This window comes from Atractosteus spatula, chromosome 1 (genome assembly GCF_055471065.1).
Source record: "Atractosteus spatula isolate fAtrSpa1 chromosome 1, fAtrSpa1.hap1, whole genome shotgun sequence".
In the NCBI taxonomy this organism is placed as follows: domain Eukaryota; kingdom Metazoa; phylum Chordata; class Actinopteri; order Semionotiformes; family Lepisosteidae; genus Atractosteus; species Atractosteus spatula.
In genome coordinates this window covers 52554983-52577564 of record NC_142706.1, presented here as the reverse complement: position 1 = coordinate 52577564, position 22582 = coordinate 52554983, and the positions used below count along the sequence as shown (strand labels likewise).

General features: G+C 37.1%; 1 protein-coding gene across 1 annotated transcript in view; it reads left to right on the top strand.

Moving 5' to 3' along the window:
* Positions 1 to 22582, top strand: part of slc10a7 (solute carrier family 10 member 7) — a 132387-nt gene that overhangs the window by 6000 nt on the left and 103805 nt on the right. The window contains exons 3-4 of the mRNA XM_088924540.1: positions 1108 to 1244; positions 4258 to 4333. Of these exons, the coding sequence (XP_088780666.1) occupies positions 1108 to 1244; positions 4258 to 4333 (213 nt within the window). The remainder of the gene's footprint in view (positions 1 to 1107; positions 1245 to 4257; positions 4334 to 22582) is intronic.

The following is a 22582-nucleotide window of genomic DNA, read 5'->3' as shown; positions in this document are numbered from 1 at the left end:
TGATATTACATTAATATTATTATATTATTACATTATAATATATATAATATATTATATTAGTAAATTAATATTACAAAAATTACATTTTTTAGCTGTTGCTGTAGCATAAAAATAAACTTTTAAATTTAGAAAAAATGAAGTATATGGATTTTGATTTAGATTAAATATTTTTATCAAAGGTGCTTGAGGTGCTTTAACTTTTTGCAACCAATAAAATATAGATACCAACATGCCCTGCTTAACAGAGAACAATGTTTTCATGCCATCGATATGCTGTCGCTGGCCTTTCAGGGTGTTCGCAGGATTTTATAATTTGGCAAGACCTTACAGTTCATCAGCGACAGGTCGTGGTGTAGGAGACCAGGAGTCAAGGCGCCTCGCCAAGATCATGCTCCATCTTCCTGCTTGTTTTCACACTGCCAGCTCCGATGGCGATCAGACCATCTTGTCTGTTCAATAAAATGTCAGTTCACCTCTGACAGAAAAGAGGTCTTTTCTGCTAATAACTTTGTAAATGTTCTGCTGTTGAAAGGGTTTTTTTTCCTATTAGTATATTATGTTGGAAAGAATTCTGGGTTATTTGTCTTAGAGGACAATCTGCCACCAATGTATTGGTCACATTAGACAACATGAAATCCTCACTCAAACCCTTATGATTGTTTACAGCAGCTTTTCTCAGTCTTTTCCATCCAAGAGCACACTTACATACTGCATATATATAAAACGTTTGCGGCACACTGCCCCATCATTACAAACACACATACCAACAATATAATTATTAATATTATAAACAAAATGTATTTTAATGTCTAATATAAGTTTGCCTCAAAGAACACAGTCAACCTATCCTGGCGTGGGTGATGATCTGAGAGAACTCTGCCACCCTCAGCCCTCTGTTCTTGTGCGCAAAAGGGTTTTTATAAAGTCTGACGGACGTGGACAGTTGTCTAACTGCGACACAACACTAATATATAACCATGTAATTTGTTAATTTTTTAAAAAACGTGTAACTGTTTTTTTCCCAAAAACTCCGTGGCACGCCCGATAAGGTGTGCGGAGAGACACTGGTCTAAAGGAGGAAAGTAACGCGGCTTCCCTTTCTCACAGGAGCTGACGAGCGCTCTGATGCACGTGAGGCTTCATCTGTTTGTGCAGATCTTCACGCTGGTGTTTTTCCCTGCCGCAACATGGTTATTCCTGCAGTTCCTGGCATTTACCAACATCAACAAATGGCTGCTAATAGGGTAAGTTTGTTCTTAACTGACTTTATTTGATTTCAGTACTGTTCATTGAATATAAACAAAATAAGCGTGATACTGTCAATTAATCTGTTATCTAAATTGTGATGGGAGATCTCTTAATACAATATTTTAAAGGTAAGGTTAGCATTTAGCGGTTCAGTGGGTGACTTCTACACAGCAGTACCCTATTTTTATTGTGGTTTATGTGTAAAATGAAACAGCAGTGGGTTATACGATCTATGTATAGCTCAGATACAGGCCGTGAAGATGATTTTCTTTTTTCAATCTTCAGATATGATCTTCTTATTGTATCTCCCAGCCATAACTTTTAATTTGTCACAAGGCATATATTTTTTGTGTGAAACTTTACTGTCTCTGAAACACCAGTGTACAAAATATTGCTGTAATTTTTATTGTCTCAATTTCAGGAACATGGTGAATGTGGTCTTTAAATGTGTGGGAAAATATACCTTAAAGTCTGCTGTTCTCTAGCTTCAGCAGACAGACCATGTTTTAATGAAAGCCAATACACATTTAGGATATGTAGAAATAAATAATTATTTCATTACTTTTTTAATACAGCATTAAACGTTTTATACATATTTTTTCACACATTGTTATACAGTACAGTGCTTGTTCCTAAGGCAGTACTTTACTGCAATCCATATTGCAAATGGTCTGTTGCTTTTTACAGTAAAACATTGATTTTTCTCAATCCATGGATGTGTGTAAGGGTTTGGGAAGTTTGTGTTTTATTTTTAAAATGATGCACCTATTATAATAGAAGGAAATGCCATTCAGTGACACAGAACAAACTTGCTACAGTCAAGAGCAGTGTCCTATACTACGGTATGTACTGTATTCATATGACAGGATACATAAGTTAATTCCTGTTTTTATCCTCAGTTTTATTTCTTTTGTGGCACTTGCTGTCATTCAGTTTATTTGTAAATCCAGACTTGTAGCACTAAGTCATGTTCATTTTCATCAGTGTTTGATCATTATTGTGACACTGCAGAGAAATTCTAATAATACAATCAGTTCTACACATCACTGGAAACCAACAGCAGCTCATACAGTCCTGGAATAATTAATTAAGTGTTCAGACAGGGACTTTTAGCTGCATACAAATCATTTACGCCTTATCCCCATAATTGTTAATGTAATACTTGTTCTTGTCCAGGTTTTAATGCAGTGCTACAGAAGTTAAATGCACCTTTCCTTATACAGTAGTTCATACTGTATTGGTGAGTTTTGGTTATGTAAAATGGTTTGGTAAGGTGATTGTGAGATTCCAATAGGAGTTTATGAATGGATAGAGACAGCAAATTAATGGGTTTTCCTATTTTTCAGCCCCTTTTAATTATTAAATTATAGCGATAAGTAAACTAAAACGACACACATTTTTTTTTTCAGAGTTTGGTAAGTGTAGGCACGAAACAACCACTGATTTTGAACCATACAGTTTTATGAATTTAGGATCATCAGCAGCTTTTTGGGGAAGGTTTATTTTCTCAGACCTGTGTATTTGTTTTAAAACTTTGACTTTCTCACAGACAGAGAGGTCCTAGTGCATCTACTGGGCCCCGAGGCTCTTTAGTTCGACTTATTTTATAAAACATACATTTGTCAAGCTTAATAGAAAGTGTGTTTTTACTTGTCATTTCCGTCTTGCATTTCTATGAAAGCCCTGTGTATGTATGTATTTATGTGAAATCTACATTTTCCAAGAAAGTGTTTACATAACTGGAATCACGTGTTCTCCCCTCTCTGCCCCGTGTTATAAAGACTTTTTTCATTCATTCTTCCTCGACACCTGGTACTGCAAGCCGCCATCAATGTCTCTCTTGTTTTATGTTTTACTTTTACCAAAATGCGGGATACATTTTTAACCCTGTTACCGTAGTCACCAGTGTGAGAGTGAAACATTCTAAATCTTTAGAACAACAACTAAATCTTAAAGACATTTCCAGTTAAGTAGGGACATGGAGATCCAAAGGCAAAGGCGTGTCGCCTGCAGAACAGGCACGGAACAGAGGAACAGTGTACTGTATCTCATCTAGAAGAATCCTACCACTGACAAGCAGACTAACTGAGATTTAAACCTGCTGTCTGCACCCCACAATGATGAGCCCCTTTCCAACACTGGTTACAACACATATAGACAAGGGAACTCTGGAACTGTCTCACTCATCCATATTGATGATGTGACTCATGATGGCAGCAACAGGATGAATTCTGAGGTTTACAGAGCCATTTCGTCTGCTTATGTAAAACACATTTTCAGCAGCGCTTCAGAGAAATTGCATGGATTAATCTCATGATTTCGAATACATATTGCCTGAACGTATAGCAGAAATAATCTTCCAACGCTTTTGGAGGGCACTGTACAATATACATTTACAAATATCCATAAATGTGCCATATTGTATGGTAGATTCAGTGTCTTAGATTGCATAATTCCTTGGTGTTTCATTAAAGTAATCCCAAACTCTAAATATAAAAGCAAAGCTAACACAATCGAAGAGCCTCTGGATAGGTGAGTTAAGGCATTCAATGTTGATGTACTCACTGGAGGAGAGGGGATAAGAGAAACGGGGAAGAATTCCATGGAACCCCTCAACATATAAAACATGAAACATGTACAGTAAATACCATAATTAACACATCTACTGTAAGTTATATTGAAACTAATGAGTCCACATTGATTTCAGTGAGCACCTGGAATCCTGGTTTACATTGCGGGACTAAGATAGCAACGACTCTCTGGCCTCCCCCATGGCACTGCCAGTGGCTCAGCTCTGAGACGGATTCACTCATCTCAGTAACACTACTCCATGCACTTTGAGGTTCAGAGAAAAAATATTGCTCTGCGTTTATACAGTCATGACTGGGGAGCTAGCCATGCTCTTCTCTTCCTTGTGTTTATTTCCATTTAGATGCTCAATCAATTCCTGACTGTTGCCACTCTGATATTTTTATCATTCTGTTCAGAGGTCTCTTCTTTAATCCTCAGATTACAGACTGTTGGCTGCATGCCTCCGCCTGTGTCATCTGCAGTTATTTTGACCAAAGCTGTTGGTGGAAATGAGGTAAGGCATCTTCAGAAGTTTGTGCTTTTTCTGAGGGTTTCCAAGTTTTAATGCAGTACTATCCTGAGGTTGTTCATTTTCACAGTGCATGATGTTTGGATTTTGTTGAAAAAGCATGTTACAGAAGTGTAATGAACAACACCATTCATAGGTTAATTTCACTTTTGTGCATTTATTTTTGATAAGCATCTTGACAAACTATTTTTAATTACAGAATATAGAATACATTTCTAGTATCGCAGGAGCTTGGCTAATCTTAACTATTTTGGTGTCTTCTAAAAAACTGCAACTCTAAGTAATTTATTTTCAAATGGGCTATCATTTATGAGGCTCTCTAGTAAGGCTGTATACAGATGTTCCTGAATAGCTTCCTTTAGGTCCTTTTCTTTACTGTTGTATTTCAAAGCGTACATATTTAATAGGCGCAGTTAGATGGCGTTGTGTATATTATCTTCTGCCAGTTTTATATTCAGGCTAATTCAGCTCTTTTTAATTTGCAGATTGTGGCAGATAGTAAGATAAAATTTTACCATTGATGTACAGCACACTTAAGTTTATCTGTTCACATGAGGAAATGCATAACCTTTACTGCAGTTTTTAATGGTAAGGAAGAGCCCCATGTGCTTTGTTTAAGACTATAGTGTTTCACTTGGGCATTCTGCATACAACCAAACCCAGTGCAGCCTGCTACAATGTTTCACACTGGTACATTTGGGTTCCCATCTTGAGGGAGAATTTCACCTTGTAGGCATTGCTGGTTCAAGTCTGGACTGTGACGTTCAGCATGTGACAAGCATCCGGAAAAGGCAATACACAACTAGACTGATGGTACTGGACAGATCTGAACAGGGATTCCTTGGGTTTAAAGGAAGAGTGACACCTACACTGTTGCACAAATGTCTTAGACATCTTAGGCACAATTAGGATTTAGAATATACTGTATATTATGAGCATTGGTTTACTCAAATCCTCAGCTAGAATTTTCTGCAATTGTAACAGCTTAGACTGTTATTGATATACTGTAACTTAGTTAGGTGGTGAGAAGAAACCAAGTTTATCCTTTAGCAATGTTTTAATATGCAGCAATCAGAATCTTTAAAATCCTAAATCGCAACAACCAAAGGTGAACTGTGCAGTTATGTAGTAGTTAATCAGTCATTTTTTACCAGTCAAATCGAATTGACTCATTTTCTGGTGTTCGTCATCATTAGCTTCATCTACTTACTGTACCTCCACATATCCATAAAGATAAAAAGCTTTTTGTTCTCCAAACTACAGATCTGTTAGGATTAACTGTCAGCTTCAAACAAAATGGCTAAAATTCCAGTAGATGATCACCACAGAATTGTTTCTGTCTAAAGAAGGAAGAGCGTTGAGTGAAAAGGGGAGAACAGAAACATCTGAGACTTTTGCACAGCAAGGTATGACTTTTTAGGCACACGGTAGCTTGTGGTGTTGTCACTGTGAGCCTCATCAATCTTTCAGAGGAAGCCCACGCGGCGGTGGGCGCTGTGCGGCTCACAGTGTGAGACATGGTGGATGGTTCTGTCAGGGCACGTTGCCGTCCTCCAGTGAGGGTATGACATGGAAGTGAGTGTTGGCTAGCGCTTCACAATTTGAAACTGGGGAGGAGTGAAATTTAAATTCAGAAAAAAAAAATTACCTTACTCTCTTCAATGTCTCGCTTTTATCTGCCATTTGATCTAAAAATGAAAATCTTTTTCTTTTCTTCTGGAGTTGTGCGGTCTGAACCAGTGACATTGGTTATTCTGACGTAGTTTTGATGTTCATGAAGGCTTGCATTTGGTAACGTTACTAAACTCATGATAAAGACTAGCCAAAGCGGTCATTGGCTATTGTGTTTTAACTAGCAATTCTTAACATATTGTAGGTATACCAAATTTGTGTGACATAGTTGAAATATTGTTATCATATTTGTTAACGTTCAATTTCTGCTACAGATGGTCTTGACAGAATGACTTGGCTTCAGTATTGCATTTTTAGGCCAGTATTTACAAAGATACGTCAATGAGACTAAATGTATTTTATGGTCAATTAATAATCCAATTGTTCATTTTTAAGGTCCTTAGAATTTGCTACTATTTTGGTATCAAATGGTATCAAATGATGGAATTTACTTTAATTGAATTATTCATTAGTTTGCCATTCTGGTGGTAACAACAAACCCCGCTCCAGAAAACTGGATTTGTTCAGTGCCTTTAAGTAGAAGAAACAAGTACCGTTCATTGTTATTTACTATTCTCCTTCAGATCATTAATAATTCTGAAGTAAGAGCGTTCAGGAATTCATTATATAAAATGAGTACACGCATGGGCATACTGTAGGTTATGTAATGATGTTAAGAGTGATAAAAATAGTCCATGAACTTTTATGTTTTTCTTAAAGTTTAATTTCTAGTTCTTAGTTTCAAACTACATTGACAGTATAAGCATGTAATTTGTGTTTCATAGATGTCCTTTACATAGTCACAAATATATGGTGGTAGCAAAGTATGTTCAAAACTGTGGGGAAAAAAAAAGAAAAGAAAAACTTTGCAAATTACATTCGTTTTGAATAACAGCTGAGCACAATATAGGGTTGAGATGATCTGTACAAGTTCAGACACTGTCTGTACTTTAGGTCTGCGTGACCCTGGTAAGGAGGCAGTCAGGAAGCCTCCTTACCTCCTTGTGATCACTAAGCTTACAGCTGTAGTATCACCCTACAACTCACAACTGACAACCCACTAAAGCTAAGCAGGTGTGAGCCTGGTAACTACCTGGATGGGAGACCTCCTGGGACAAACTAAGGTTGCTACTGGAAGAGGTGTTAGAGGGGCCAGTAGGGGGTGCTCTCCTTGTGGTCTGTGTGTGTCCTAATGTGCATCCTAATGCCCCAGTAGAGTGATGGGGACACTTTACCTTTAGATGGAAACATAAAATGAGATCTCGACTCTCTATGGTCATTAAAAATCCCACGGTGTTTCTTGAAAAGAGTAGGAGTGTCATCCTGGCCAAATTTCCCATTGGCCTTTACCAATCATGGCCTCCTAATAATCCCCATCTCTGAATTGGCTTCATCACTGTGTTCTCTTCCCCACTAATAGCTGGTGTGTGGTGAGCGTACTGGCGCACTGGCTCTATATAAGTTTAGTGAATGCTCTGCTGAACCAGGATCTGTGATGATTGGCTCTGATAGCTGTTTCTGACTCACCTTCCCTTGCAGACATCCTTCCCATCCACAGAGCCCCTTTACAACATGGTTTAAAATTAATCTCGTTTATATACCATATCTGCACATTTTATTTCCCCTGACATGGAATGTCTATGTTCTTATTTCAGTAATCAATGTACTCTGAATGCTATCTTCAGAAATGAATTCCAGAGATTGCAAGGTTTAAATGTTCTATCTTAAAAGGACCAAAGGTTGCCTTTGCTTTGGTTTGTCTCCTCTTTTGATCAGGTATCCGTAAACTCGTTATAGAGTGTTTGTACAGTTTCAGAATGCGCGGGCTCCCCTGTGCTCCTGGCAGTCCCAGGAAAAGCTGGCACAGCAGCAGGCTGTTCCCTGACCCCGGCTCAGCCGTCCTGCTCCTCCTGCTCTAGGGAGAGGAGAGGAGAGGGGAATGGAGCCAGGGACAGCCTCACCACGAAGTTGCGTTGTGTCTACCAAGTGGTCCCTCTGGGAACTGACAAACATGGCACTTCTTCAGATCGTTATTAATTCCTGCTTTGCATTTTCACTGTATGTAATATTAATGGGTCACCGCAGCTTTGTACTCGAATATGGAGACACAAGAGAGGGGCTACACCTCAATCGATGCTGTGAATAATGTTCTTCTGATAGTACAATGCCTTTTGTCTGTGTGCTTAGACAGCATTCCTTTCTTAACCCTTTCAGCAGCCTGTAATTCACAGTCATTTAACCTCTCAAGAGCAGCAGAGTGTGGATCGTTATCATCTGTCAAACCGAGCAGGAAATGTTTTTGTAATTAAAATTAAGAGCATAGCCAAACCTGTTTAACTATTTAAGGCTTTCACAGACCGTTTAAAGTTGGCAGTTTCAAAGGAATTAATGATTGTCTTTTTTTATTTACTACAGTATGTACTTTATTGCTTAAATGAAATTAACTACCTGCTTCTGTACATCCCAGTGCTATATATGAATGCAGAGGTATTGTGGAGAAATGTTTCTTTGGAGAAATCAAGGAGGGCAATGGTACAAACAGTGTCTAGCCAGTTTCACGGGTCATACTGTATTTATTTTGCTTTTAATTAAAATTGAGTGGATTATTTACAGTGGTTGTAGTGGGAGGCATTAATCAGACTTTAATTTTAAGGCTGTGGCATGAACATACCAGGGTGTTTTATATGCTTATTGGAGTTTTTTTGTCAAGTTGAACATTTTTCCAATAATTAAGCACAATGTACTGAATTCCCAGTATCAGTATTGCCTTAGTTACAAGACCCTGCCCCCCCCTATTGTCTTTTGTCCAAAAGTTTAATTTCAGTAAATTAACATTTTTTGGAACAAAAAAGTCTGCTGCTAAAGCATAATTTTAAAGCTTTTTTTGGTTCCTGTATTGCTTGCAGCTTTACTTGGAATGCAATTTTTCAGTTTTCAGCCTTTAATTCAGCGTAAGGCACTTTATTCCTAACCTTTGCACCAAGTTTAAAATTGGAGGACCTGGGCTTCTATGGTTAAACCAATACATAATAATAAATCATATGGCTGAAGCTCTTAAGATACCAAGACGTTGATATAATTTTTGAAATTTGATGTCCATGTAATTTGGAGCCCAGACATAGTTATTATTGTTTTCTATTTTCTTAATAATAACAACTACATAATGATGCTTGTGTTTAATAGCCTTTTATGAAGAATTTAGCGTGCAATTTAATGTTATAGGAACAAAACTACCTATTACCCATTTCAGCGCACAGACTTGTAGTGTTTTATTATTACTTTTAAATTTCTTTAAGATTTACAGGGATGATGTAATGAATAATCATCAGGGAACAGTGTAACACTAAATAATAGTAAAGACAATAATCTGTTATGTATTTTTCATAAAAGTATCTCAAAGCTGTGTTCATAAAAAGTTTCACAATATTAGTGTATAACAATAAAATACCCAGTCCCACATGGTGCGGAATTCCAGCACGACTAGAATCTGGCCACTGTACATATCGAGTGGGAGTGATCTGTGTGGTAGACTGGGGCCAGACCATGGGGCCAACACTCTGTCAACGGCAGGAGTTTAAGGGCCTCCAGATATTTAAAGAGCAGTGGACCTGATATAACAGAATTTGTTGAAAAAGGACAGATATCATACATAGGGTGTCGTGTAAGCGTAGTGCCAGAGACTGTTGCTAGATACACTGAGCAGCCACCTGAATGTGCTGCATTCGATACTGACACTAAAACAGACGGCCGTATGCGATTTTCAAGCCATAGGCTATACATCTCCCGGATACTCAGAACTTCCGCTTTTATCAGCCGCCTCTTCCCCCCATATTAGTCTGTCCTAACGAGGGTTTACTTACTTGTCAAAGAACAAGTCTGGATTTTGTATGTAATATAATGTAATCAGCATATAAGAAAATATTATAGCAGTCAGTTCTCTAAGAAAGAAAGAAAGTCATGTCTGAATTTCTCCACACCAGACAAAGAGAGAAATGGCTGTGGGTAAGTAATAACTTGAAAATTAAATATGTACTGTACCTTCACAGTGCACAGCACCTGAAACCCCCTCATGAATGGGGTTGGAGATAACTTCCAGGATTTCTGATCTTGGATTGTTGGCCTACGTTCATGGCAGCATATGGGTTGAATCTGTCAGGTTTGTTCAGAATTTGAACCAGTACAGTGCTATGCCTGAAATGAACACTTATGTTGAAGTTCTTTGTATTGTGCCCTTTATCTATTGTTTCTTAGCTACTTATATTCACTGCATTAGAATTGTCTTTGCTGGGGAGACATTGCCTATTCATAATCTGACTGGATAGGTTAGGAGTATGTCTCTGGTAACAACACGCCTGTGAGGAGTGCAGAGTGCTCTCTTCTGAAGTGTGTGCTGTCAGACCCCTTGCCATTTCCCACGCTGACACAGACCACACAGCACATTTAACTGACTGGAGGAGTGACCGGGCTCACACTGACAGCTCCACAAGCTCACAGGTCCCTGTCCACTCCCGGGCTCTACGTGGCCTGAGAAGCTGAGGGTATCTCGACCATTAGAAGGCTGTGTGCTGCCTTTCAGGGATCCCAGACACAGCTGCATAATGACAACGCCCAAGTGTGGGCTGGAGATGTCTGGATTATAGGGCTTGGCCTGGGCTTGGAACAAGCACGTTACTGGTTGAGCCACTTGTGTACATTTATGTGCATGGTTAAAATGCAACTGTATAGGGCTTGTCCCCATTCCCTACTTTTTCTATACTAATAAAATACATAACATTACCAAAGCACTCTGAGTTGTTGCTCTTCATGAAGAAGCATGAAGCGAAATAAGAACTGAAGAGAATGTATGCTGGGCAGCATTGCGGCCTTGCAGTGCTGGGGCCCTGAGTTCCGTTCCGGACACGAGGAGCTCTCCGCGTGGAATTTCCTTCAGGTGCTCTGGGTTCCTCCAAAACACACTGGCAGGTAAATTGGCTTCTGCCAATGGGCCCTGGTGTGTGGGTGTGTGGGTCTGTGTGTTCACTATAGCAAAATGGCCTAAGACTGAGTTGGGCCTCTGCAGACGTTTATGAAATACAGTTTTTATAACTTTGGTTTTAATCCAATTGAAAGTGAATAGAAATGAAATGGAAGAAAAATATTTCCAGTTTAACGATGGCTTTTTTCTTGCTTGTAAAAGTTTTATAACAATGTAAATGTCAGAGTTTAAAATCAGTGCAAAAAAGATAAATAGTCATAATCTTAAATCCTGGGTTCTGCAATTAAATCATTCCAGCCATCCACTTTAATGAAGAAAAATAATAAAATTGTCTTCTGATAGATGTGCTTAGTGGAGTGAAGGTCTCACCTCTTTGAGAGAGGTGTATTGGGTTATATGTAATCTTATGATCTATGAATCCTAATAAATCGGTGATATTTGATTTTATTATTTGTGTTCTTATTTACAGTATGTTGGACAAATATCTAAGACCAGACTTTTTGCAATGTAAAAAGGTAGTACAAAAAATTGCAGACATTCCATATATACTGGACATAAACAAAGAAGCTGGTTTTAAAACTCGTTTTCTGTTTGTTGAGTGTTAGCCAGGAAAGAGAAGAATATGAAATATTAAAAGGTGCCAAATATAATCCAAAACCATTAGAGGGTCGTACTCTTTCTAGCTTCCTTGTTTCGAGACCCACGGTAGCAAGTAACATTTCCTTACTGGCTTATAGCTCTATTATGGGACTGTTTAAGTCACGGGCCTGTGTAATGAATCTAGAAACCCCAGTGGAAGACAGCTCACAAGACCCCTGTAGAGATTTGAGGACCACTTTGGAACTCTAATCCACTCAAAATGTGCTGATAATTTTCCTTGCCAGGACACTCTCTGCCTGGTGTCACAAGAGTGGCCTCCTGGGAGAGGATCAGCCAATGATAACAAAGTAGCCAGATGTCTGGTTCTGGCAAACTCCCAGAAGTCAGACAGCGGTACGCAGCAGCATCCGCTGTGGGCTGGAGATCAAAGATACCTGAGAATTACTTATGGGCACAAAATATGTGTTGCTTATTCTACAGTTCCCATTAATAACAATCTGGGAGAATTTGTATTTCTAATTAACTCTTTCTTTCGGCATAAATGTGCTGTAGGTTTTTTAGGCTGCAGCAAAATTTACAGCAGTGGGAGCGAATAACAGGAAGTGCGATCCAGCTGAGTCAGAACACGGCTCGAGCACAAAAGAAGCTTTCAGAACAGCTTGGTGTTGAGGAACCTCGGTATATTCCTCCCAAACAAACAAAAGTGTTCGCCTGGCCTCAGGCACGTCATCTTACATTTGGTCGTTACTGAGACCCAGTGGTAAGGCCGTGTGATAAGATCGAGGTGAAAAGGTTCTCATGGCTTTCTTAAAGGCGTGCACATTATGTTAAGCTCTGATTGAGCAAAACGTTTGCTATAAATTGATATAGCTAACTAGAAGGCTGAGTGGTGTTTTGCATTAGCTGTACTTGTGAGTGAAATGCTTGATTTCATATACAATAATGTGGTCCTTCTTTTCATTCTTTAGACTGCCTGCATGTTTCATGATCTGTAATCAATTGATTTTCTTGCATATTCTGTAATATGTAAATAGGCCTAATCTGATTTCCTACATGTGGTGTGGATAGTGCTCATTCTTTGCAGTTATTAACTTTCCTGTTCTTTTGCTTTAGTTGTTTGAAAGTGGATTTTTGAAGAGGTTAAACTCGGATGTGTCAATTTTCTTACAGTTAGATTTACTGTCTGCCTCTGCCTGCTCTTTCTGCAGTTGCCTGTGTATGTCCGCCTTAAAGCATTTTAGATTGTATTGCACAGCAAGGTTCTCCTTACATGCACAATGGAATAGGTCACTGTACTTGAGTTGTGATTTGTCCTGTTTCTTCTGAATCCACTGTAGTATTGGATAACTACCTGGTGGAATTACATAAATGCATTTTATTTAGGTTTTGAATGGTAATGACTAATTTGTTCCTAGGAAGTGTCACATTTAAGGCCCCATGTAATGCTTTAGTGGCCATCCTGTTTATGCTGAGTACTGTATCTTACTTTGTTAATGCTGTGAATAATCTAAATTCTAGTCTACTTGTATACTGTGACTATGCTTTGTGATCCAAATCAAACCACCTAACCTTTATAATTGTTATATGGAATGACCAATCACTTGTTTGAAATAGTGATTTTAATTCTTCAAATAGGGATTTATAACCTGTGTTGTTTTTGTGTTCTGCTTTTTCCCCAATTCATAATGTTTTAAGTACCTTTTCTTGAGTATGCGTGAAATCCCCCATTGGCTTATTTTTGCACATTTAAACATTCCAAACCTTCAAAGCACAGTATTTAAAACAAACTAAAGCATGCTACCTATTTTGATTATAGTTGATTATTATAGCCTTTTTGCACCAATGAAAACTTTATCCTATTAGGTAATAATTTATTGAAGGTTATTTGAAGGATTTACCATTGGAAAATTTACAATGATGGTGATGTTTTAATATAAAATACGATACATGGCTCCTAGAGAGATTGTCTTAAACTTGATTATCCTAGTCTATTTCTCCTTTATAACCACACGTGGAGCAATCAGTTTGTATATTTGTCTGTGGTGAAAACTGTTTTTAAAAAAACTATAATTGATAAGCCAATTGATTGTGCTCTTTCTTTTAGTATAAATAAATAGAATTATTTAACACCTGAAGAAGGATTCATAGCCAAAAGGTAGTTTTTTGCTTCTATTTTTCAAACAGAGCTGAAAGAGCAGTTAACATCTACAGCATGTGCTACTCACCAGCTCCCCACTAATGTCTAAAATATTGGAAATATTCATTTTAAAAATCAGAATCTTATTGTAAACAAAATGTGTGCTTTCTGTTGTGAACTCATTTAATAATTTTATCTTCAGATGTTCATTTACACTTTGCAAAAGGTGTGCGTAATTTGACTTATTTTTGAAGATAAGATGGTCTTTTTTATCTGAATTTGTCCTCTGAGTTTGATGCAGCTGATATACACATGTATATGTTCTTTTATTTTATTAAAAATTTGCTTGAACGTTTATGTTTCAAACAAGTTTTTTTTAAAACGCTGACTTTTCTGTGTTCCTATTTCTCATCCTCTACACTAGTCTGTTTTGACATTCCATTAATTTATTGACATTATAAGCTTTAACTTCAAATTGTTTTGAGGACTGTGATAAAAACGTTGGTGGTGTACTATATGTTCGTCAAGAAGAAAACTTTGAGGAGAGGAGAACAGGAAAACAAGATTTACACCTTTAAGGATGAGTGTTGTGTTCCCACCTTAAGAATTTTCTCTGCCTTGATCTGAAACAATTGGCAGATCATCCAATACAGGTGTTCTTTTTATAAGGAGTATACTGTAGTTGTTTGAATGTTAATATAAGGTAGGGTTTTTAACAATCTTAAAAAAAAAAATAGGACAAGGGTGCTTCAATTGTTTAAAGCCTTCTGCAACAAACTCACTTGGATTCCATTTCCTTTGGTCACAGGGAATTTGATTAAGGATTTATAAGTTCTGCACTCAGAACTGTGAGGGTATGATGTGGTGTAGGGTCAAAGAATCAACAAACAATCACGTCCATAAGGAAAAGAGGGGGTCCTGGTCATGGTGTTCTGGTCCAAGCTCTGAAAAATCAAGAGGATCTGCTCCTTGAACTGTCAGCCTTTTGTAACAAGCACTGGAGGCATCCCTTGAAATATTTAGATACTCCTGTTCTACTGCCGGTTTTCACTCTTTTGGTGTTGGACATCACTGTGAATTAAATTTGTGTATTTCTTGGTATACTGTATATGTGGGAAAAAGTGGATAACTCTCTTTAAGGTTATTCTTTTTAATGTGGTTTTGTTTCATATATATCATACATTACATCCTCCTGAGGTTGTAGAAAGCCTTTACCTACTGTGTTTTGTTACCACTCAGACCTGTGTGTTTATTAGAAGGTACGAATAACCCAGAAGCATGAACACTTTGGTATGTGCCCTTTCAAATTACTCAGAATAGGTCTGCAGTTCAAAGTATCAAGAGCTTTTTTTGATGCCTACAAACACGCACAACTTGCTAAACCTACAAAATAGGTCATCTGTTTCTTTTTAAGAGTTTGGGCTTTTACAGATGTACTGTAGTGTAGGAAAACAAAATAAAACATAAAAATCTAAACCAGGCTTAGAATAACTTCCTTCTTTGCTATTACTGCTTGTGTTGTAAAAGTGTTTTAAATTATTTAGCAGAATAAAATTACTTTTATTATTCTTCATCTTTTCTTAGAAAAAAAACAATTGAATTGGGTTTTTTTAGATTGAAGTTAAATATCATTGCAAAAGTATTTCAAGAAAATAGGTAAATATTGAACTGTATTACAATATTAATAAATCAATCAATTAAGAGTGTTTAGTTTTTGATCATAGAAAGCCTTTTGTAGTTTTTATTCCTTGTGACCACACCTCACAGTGTGTAGAATTCAAAATAGTTTATCTTTTTTTTAAGTCTTCCAAATTAATAAGTGTTAAAAGCACATCAAAACTAGAAATTTACAGTGTGTTTTTTTTTTTGCAAAGATTGGAAATATAGTCAAGCTTCATATACAGCAATGACTGTAATGAGCCCCATAGGACTGTACACACGATCTGTACTATAGTCTAAATTCCAGATGAGTACCTGGTGATTGAAGGAAGGTTTCAACTGTTGGCAGTTGCAGAGGCCAGTGCAATATAGCTGGTCTCAGTCATATTCCTAGTGGACAACTGTCCACATCTCAAAAATCAGCCCCACAATTGGCACTAATTAGCGGGTTGCCTAGCATCTCCTTAGAGAGGCCCAAGACTGGATGGGCATGTACATTAAGCTGCCCTCTCCACCAATTAGAAATTGGTCCCTGCGGGGGGACCTTCTATGCTGCTTTGTCAGCTCTGTAGGGTGTGATATGGGAGCTGCGCTGGGATTGAATAACACAAGCTTTCGTTTTGCACTGCTGTCGGCCTTATGTTTTCCACACGTTTATAGAGCTAAAACAAACACACAGAATTTAATTTTAAAATGTTAACTGGTAGAAAGACACAGCTGGCCTTGAGCATTTCATTTATAATGTGTAGACATTTATCACCCTAAACCTTGGTCAGATGTTTGTGTATTCAGCCTACCCTGGTTTAAGAAATATGCATTTGTGTTTGTTCTTTACGTGCTCTCATTTTCCAGTAATTCCTCATTGGTTATGAAAATGTTAACTTTATCTAACAATCCTGTATCTGGTGATGGATACAAACCTAAACCTTACCGCATTCTTAATTTTTTTTTGTTTGTTTGGCTCTTCCAGTAAGAACAATGTCCCCTGAATAACCTGGGATCTGCAGTTATTACATAGCATTTGTGTGCCTGTAAATGTGATAATTATATTTTTGAATTATTCTATAATGCTTTAAATGCAGTACAGTTGACCATTCTCCAGCTTGGGTATGCCTGATGTGGATTTGTTAAAAATCTGAACTAACAAAAAGTCAATGGAAACAAGTATCTGTCAGTTGAAAAATTAGCATTACACGCAGTCCACCATAAGTGGTATCTACTTTAACCTGTGCTCTAGAATCTTGTAAAAATATCTGCAGCACATCTACACAACCTCACACCTTGTTCTCTCTGTCTTGTTTGCACTCCTCTGATGAAAAGTTTGGTGTTTGCCTTTTATGATGGTTTTTGTACTTTTGTTTTGGTTAATACCCTTACCACACAACATAGCTTCAAGACACAAAGAAAATGAAAGTTAATGACATCAGAGGAAAACATAAAGATTCTGGGTAAGTTGTGTGAGTGTTCTCAGTTTCCACAATTAAGAAGTGTTTGATAATATTCATTTACCATAAGTAAATGTCATAAATGTATACACTTTTATTGCACTATGTATTTATTACTAGATTTCAACTACAATTCAGCATAGGTAGGGCCATTCATTTGAGTCAAATAAAATATGAATATAAAAATGAATGAGTTTACGTGGCTGCGTTTACGTATTGCTATTTGTTACATAAGGTGTTAAGTTTTTCCCCAGGTTTATGTACAGTATTACAGATTGATTTTTCTTTTTATCCAAATTAATTTTAACCCCCTGTACTCCTTTTGTGCCTAGCTAATGGTGTTTTCTTTCTGTGTAGGAATGCACAACATACAGTATATTGGGGTATTTATCAACCTTTACATTGCTTAGTCATTACAAAGTAATTTTGTAATTACAGCTTTGACATCATGTTACTTGCCTGTGATTGAAGTTCACTTCAGAAAAAGAAATGTCCTCTAAGGAGTCCAACACAGTGGTTCAGAGCCTTTCCGACAGTATTTTCCATTCAATGTATGCACCTGTGTGCACTTGAGAAATGACTATGGACAATAGATCACAAGCATGCTGCATGCAAAGAGTTATTCCTCTGTAAATGCCTTTGGGAAGAAATATAAAAGCCCTTGTGGTTTTTAAAAATTTAGAACTTTGTCTTTGTGCATTTTCATTTCTGTAAATGTATATTGAAAAGAAAGGAAAGAAAAAATAGTTTCCTAGACTGAAAGACCCAAACTAGACACCTTTTCCTATGACATTTCTCTTAGTGTAAATTAGTTCATATTGGTTATTCATACAGTAAAGAGTGTTGAAAGTGTCAGAATTTCTGCTATTATATTTGAAAAGATTTGTCCCCAAAAGAATATATTTAAGTTATTTGCCAATACATTTTTAGCTTGTTCTGCCTCTTATTCACCACATGGTTAATTTCTGCATGTACAGTACCAAACACGTCAACTCTCTAAAATGGAAAAATTGATAATTTTTAAAGACACTTATTTTGATAAGTACACCCCCTTAAGACTTTATATTTGACCTTCACCTAGTTCTCACAAAGTCCTGACAGGAGATGCAACTAAGATCATTTAACAAATAACACACAGAAAATTCTAGGTGAGTTCTACCACCTCAAGTAAAAGTGTACATAAAATCATTGGAAATTGGTCCATCTGTATATAAAATCAGACAATTTGCCAGTTTGGATCCAGATCAATATAAAACTGTGACAATCTTAGAGAAATAATTGTTGCTACTTAGCAGTGTGGGAAGGGTTACAAAGCCATTTCCAAACAGTATGAAGTCCATCACGGTAAGAAAGATAATGTATAATTGGAGGAAATTCAAAACCGTTGCCAATCTATCCAGGAGTCGACGTCCTACCAAATTGTCTCCAATTTCTAACTGCATGATGCTTCTATAAGTTTAAAAAAAAACCACGGTTACATCCAGGGATCTACAAGCCACTCTTGCTATGAAAAAATGTTAAAGTTCATGAGTCCACCATCATGAAAAGAATAAGAATGACTTTCATGGAAGCATATCCAGGAGAAAACCCCTGCTCTCCAAGAAGAATATTGCTGTTGTCAAACAGCACTTGAATGATAAACAAGACTTCTGGAACAAGGTTCTCTGGACAGATGTGTCAAAGGTGACGTTGTCTGGCCATAATGCAAAACATCATGTTTGGTGAAAACCCAACACTGCCTTTGACCAGAAGAGCGTAATGCCAGCCATCAAGCACAATGATGGGGGACTGAAAGTTTTGTCCAGATTGCAGTCTTAGAACATGGATGCCTTGCTATCATTGAATCTACCATAGATTCCAGACTATTCCAGAGTATTCTAGAGGAAAATGTGAGAACAGCTGGCTCAAAAAGAAGAAATTCAGGATTTCAGAATGGCCAAGTCAAAGTCCAGACCTAAACCCCAGAGAGATGCTGTAGTGGGACCTAAAGAGAGTCGTGCATACAAGAAAGTCCTCTTGCAGGAAACAATTAATTCAAGTTATTGTTATTGCTGCTAAAGGGGGTACCACAAGTTGCTGAATGAGGGAGTGCACTTACTTTTTGGGGTTTATAGTAGTTTTTCATCAGTGTTTCAGACTCCCAGCGAAAACATTATCAGAATGCTTCAGAAAGGTCTTGAAATGCTTTGATTTACCAGTAATCCATATACAGTATAATTTGTCCAAAAACATGTAAAACATAATAGACTTCTTCTTTCTACCACTGATTCCTGAACTATTTATCTATATTTGACTGAAATTAGAAAGTGAATGCAGTAAAATATTTTAGTTGATATACTAAAAACATAATATAATAACAATAATAAATAAAAGTTATTTTATGGGATCAAGAACTATCCCTATCACTACCTTCTGTCAAAGAGAGTTGCATTGCAGCATTAAGTGCATGGTGTGGCCTGCTGTGTCAGCCTGGTGCCCACAGGGAGATGTCAGCTATCCTGCAGTTAAATGACACAGTATGCTTCAACACTACAGTATTTAGTGAAATGTCGGTTTCCTTTTCCAGTAAAAGCTAAGGGTTTGCTACAGAATACCATTTTTCCCATGTTGCACATGGCTCATGTGGCTCATGTGGCATCTTAAAAGGTAGAGTGCAACTTTCCTGTTTTATTACCTCCAATAACTCAGGCAATGTTCAAAAATATTTTATGATTGCGTTCAGTGTCTGCTTTTGGGAAATGGTTTACCCAGGTATTACTGACAAGAGCTGTTACATGACCATTACTTGTCAAATGTACTGAATCTGGCAACAAGGCTCAAAGCATGTCATTGGATGTCCTCATCATGTAACTGGCATTATTCTTGACAAATGCAGTCATGCCATTAAAATCGACTGTAACTGTGTTTAGTCATTTGACAGTGCCCTCATTTACAGAGTGCAGCCCAGATGCAGAGTATCTGCTGTTACTGCTGATATGCATTAACTTCACTGCTACTCCGTAAAACAATGTGCAGGAGGTAGTACTTCTCCGGAGGTACAGGTGTTTTAATCAATTCTTGGATTTTTCTCTTGTGCAAATAAGCAATTTTGGGGGATCTTTCCCATCACAGTGACTTGCTGTGGAAATCCCTCCCACCTCTCTTTATTATATTTAATTTAAGAAATAAAGAAGTTTCTTGGCAGTATAATGGCATGGACAAATACTTCTGTCAAGTTATATCACAGTATGTCACCATTCCAAATTCTCTCTGCCCTTGGATTTAGTTTTTTCCAAAGGACTGTCTCACCAATCTCAAGTTCTAGCCTTTTGCTTCAGTGGTTACGTGATGTTAAATCTCAAGTGATGTCTAATGATAATTTGCAGGTTGAACAGGTTGTACAAATTGGGTTACATCCATCAATGCCCAGTACATGCATTACGGTTTTTAGCCAGGAAATCCTGAAATTGCAATTTTTATTCTAAATCAGGTCATTATTGGCTTAATAGAGCTCATTTAACATCTTTTCCTAGATTTTCAGGTCCTGGAGCTTTGAAGAGAGCTTTAAATCCTGCAGACACACCAGCTCTCCAGAACCAAGACTACCCCCTCATGATTCTGTTTTTAGATCTCTCTAAACTTTTATTTACTCATATGCATTAATTGAACAGCAACTCCTGACAAATATTGATGGACAGATTTCTTAATTAGTTAAGAAATTAGGATAGTTTAATGGACTGGCTGCAGGGACACCTGGAGCATACCAACTGAAATGCAAGTAACATCGCTAAGTCACGGAAAACAGGGCTCCAGTTATAAGAACTAAGATTTGAAACTGTCATTTTGTTGATTCTGTAAATGTTTGTACTGTAGTAATGAGGCGATAAAGTTAAAATGAATCATGTAAAATCGGTTAAATAGCACTTATTGATAAAGCCATTTATGACCATCCTGAAGCAGGATATGGGTTTAAGCAGTACCAAGGAAACTTATCATACATTCATGTGATTAATTAAATTGTGTGTGTGTTATGGGAATTGTGGATATGAATGAAAGTTATCTACATATTTCGTGTCATAAATGTAATTAATTTCAGAATTGCTTTGTGACAGTTAGCATCCCTTTATCCATTTTGATATGGTTTGGATATTTCTCTATTTGGTATCTCCTGTTTTACTAGGCTCTTACCACATAGTCACTATGCCCTTCATTGGCTTCCAGGGTTTTTTCTGCAACTTTGCTTTTGTCATGTTATACCAAAGCAACCTTTGAGTTATTTTTTACACCAAAACAGTGTCAAGATAACAGCAATCTTTGTAAAGAATCACCTTTGTTCACACATTGGGGGTGTAATGCACTTGCGCCACCTAAAATACAGTATACTGTATGTACCTGGTCTAATTCCTGAACATGGCTTATTGCAATTTCCTTTAACTCCAAACCTCTCTGCATGGCACCACATCTTAACCTACTGTAGTTTTACATAGAAATAACAGTCCAACAGCCATCTCTTTTCAGTCCCAGTTAAACAACATACCTCAATTCTCCAAATGACTTCTTTCTTCATGTAACAGCAGTTTAGTTAAAAACTAGGCTCAGACACAAGATTTTAGTATGATTCACACTCACTGATAAATTCAATTCTGCTAATTCCTTGATTGCTGAAACTACAGAATTTCTGTCAGATACATCCTGATAAGACTGCGATGATGCTTATTGTTTCTTCCTGTAAGTTGGACAATTTCAACTTGTTCATTGATGGAAATGAAATGTAGCCAAGCACAGGTATAAAGGATCTTGGTGGTTATCTTAGAAGCATATTTGTGTTTTGAGAAGCATGTTTCAAGGTTGCTGTGGTGTCTTTATTCACCTGTCTCTAACACTGCTTTCTACCACTTGATTTTTTGTTTTCTGTTGAGTACTACTTCCTGGTGTTTCAGAAAAAAACCCTTAAAAGGCTGTTGCGATTTCTGCTGCACATATTTTAAATACAACAAAGATGATCATTTACATTTATATTTATAATCTGCCTTCACCATACATTCTTCTACACTGATCTCTAGACTCTGTCCTTTTCACTTTTAACAAAATTTCAGTTCTCCTGGTTCAAATACAGGCAGTGGAATGATCTTTCAATGGATTTGGAAATTGTGTAAACTTGTGTTTCTCTATCTTTTGTGTTTTAACCTGTTTTCATTGCCTGTTGTTTTCGGTATTATTTTTCACCTTAGAAATTATCTTTAAAATTAGAAAAATATTAAAGCAGGGCTGTTTGGAAGGATGTGTCAGTCTTGCTGTATGATTTGTCAGCAGATGATGTAAAACATGAGAAAATTGAAAAAATAATTGATTAAATCATTGAAAGATGTCGAAATAATACTTAATCAAAGAGAGGAGATGCAGTAATATATGTTCTACTAACCTGTGGCAATGACACTAAATTAATCCACTCAATAATATGATACACAACCTGCATTGAAAGTGTGATCTAATAGACAAGCTGGCCGCTAAGGATTAGAAATGATAGTTATTAAATAAGCAGTAACAAGGAAGGTTTGAATCATTATGAGTATTGTGCAGAAAACTGGAATATGCCTCTTCCTAGATGCAATAAAAATGTTTTTTAGTGTTATGGCTCTAAAATTATACAAGTAATTTAAAACAAACACCTGAAATTCCATGTTATACAGAGAGCACCCTGCTTTTTTCACGGAACTTATTGCTTTTTGCAGGCACTAGGTGCTACAGGTTGACAGGCAAGTGATAAG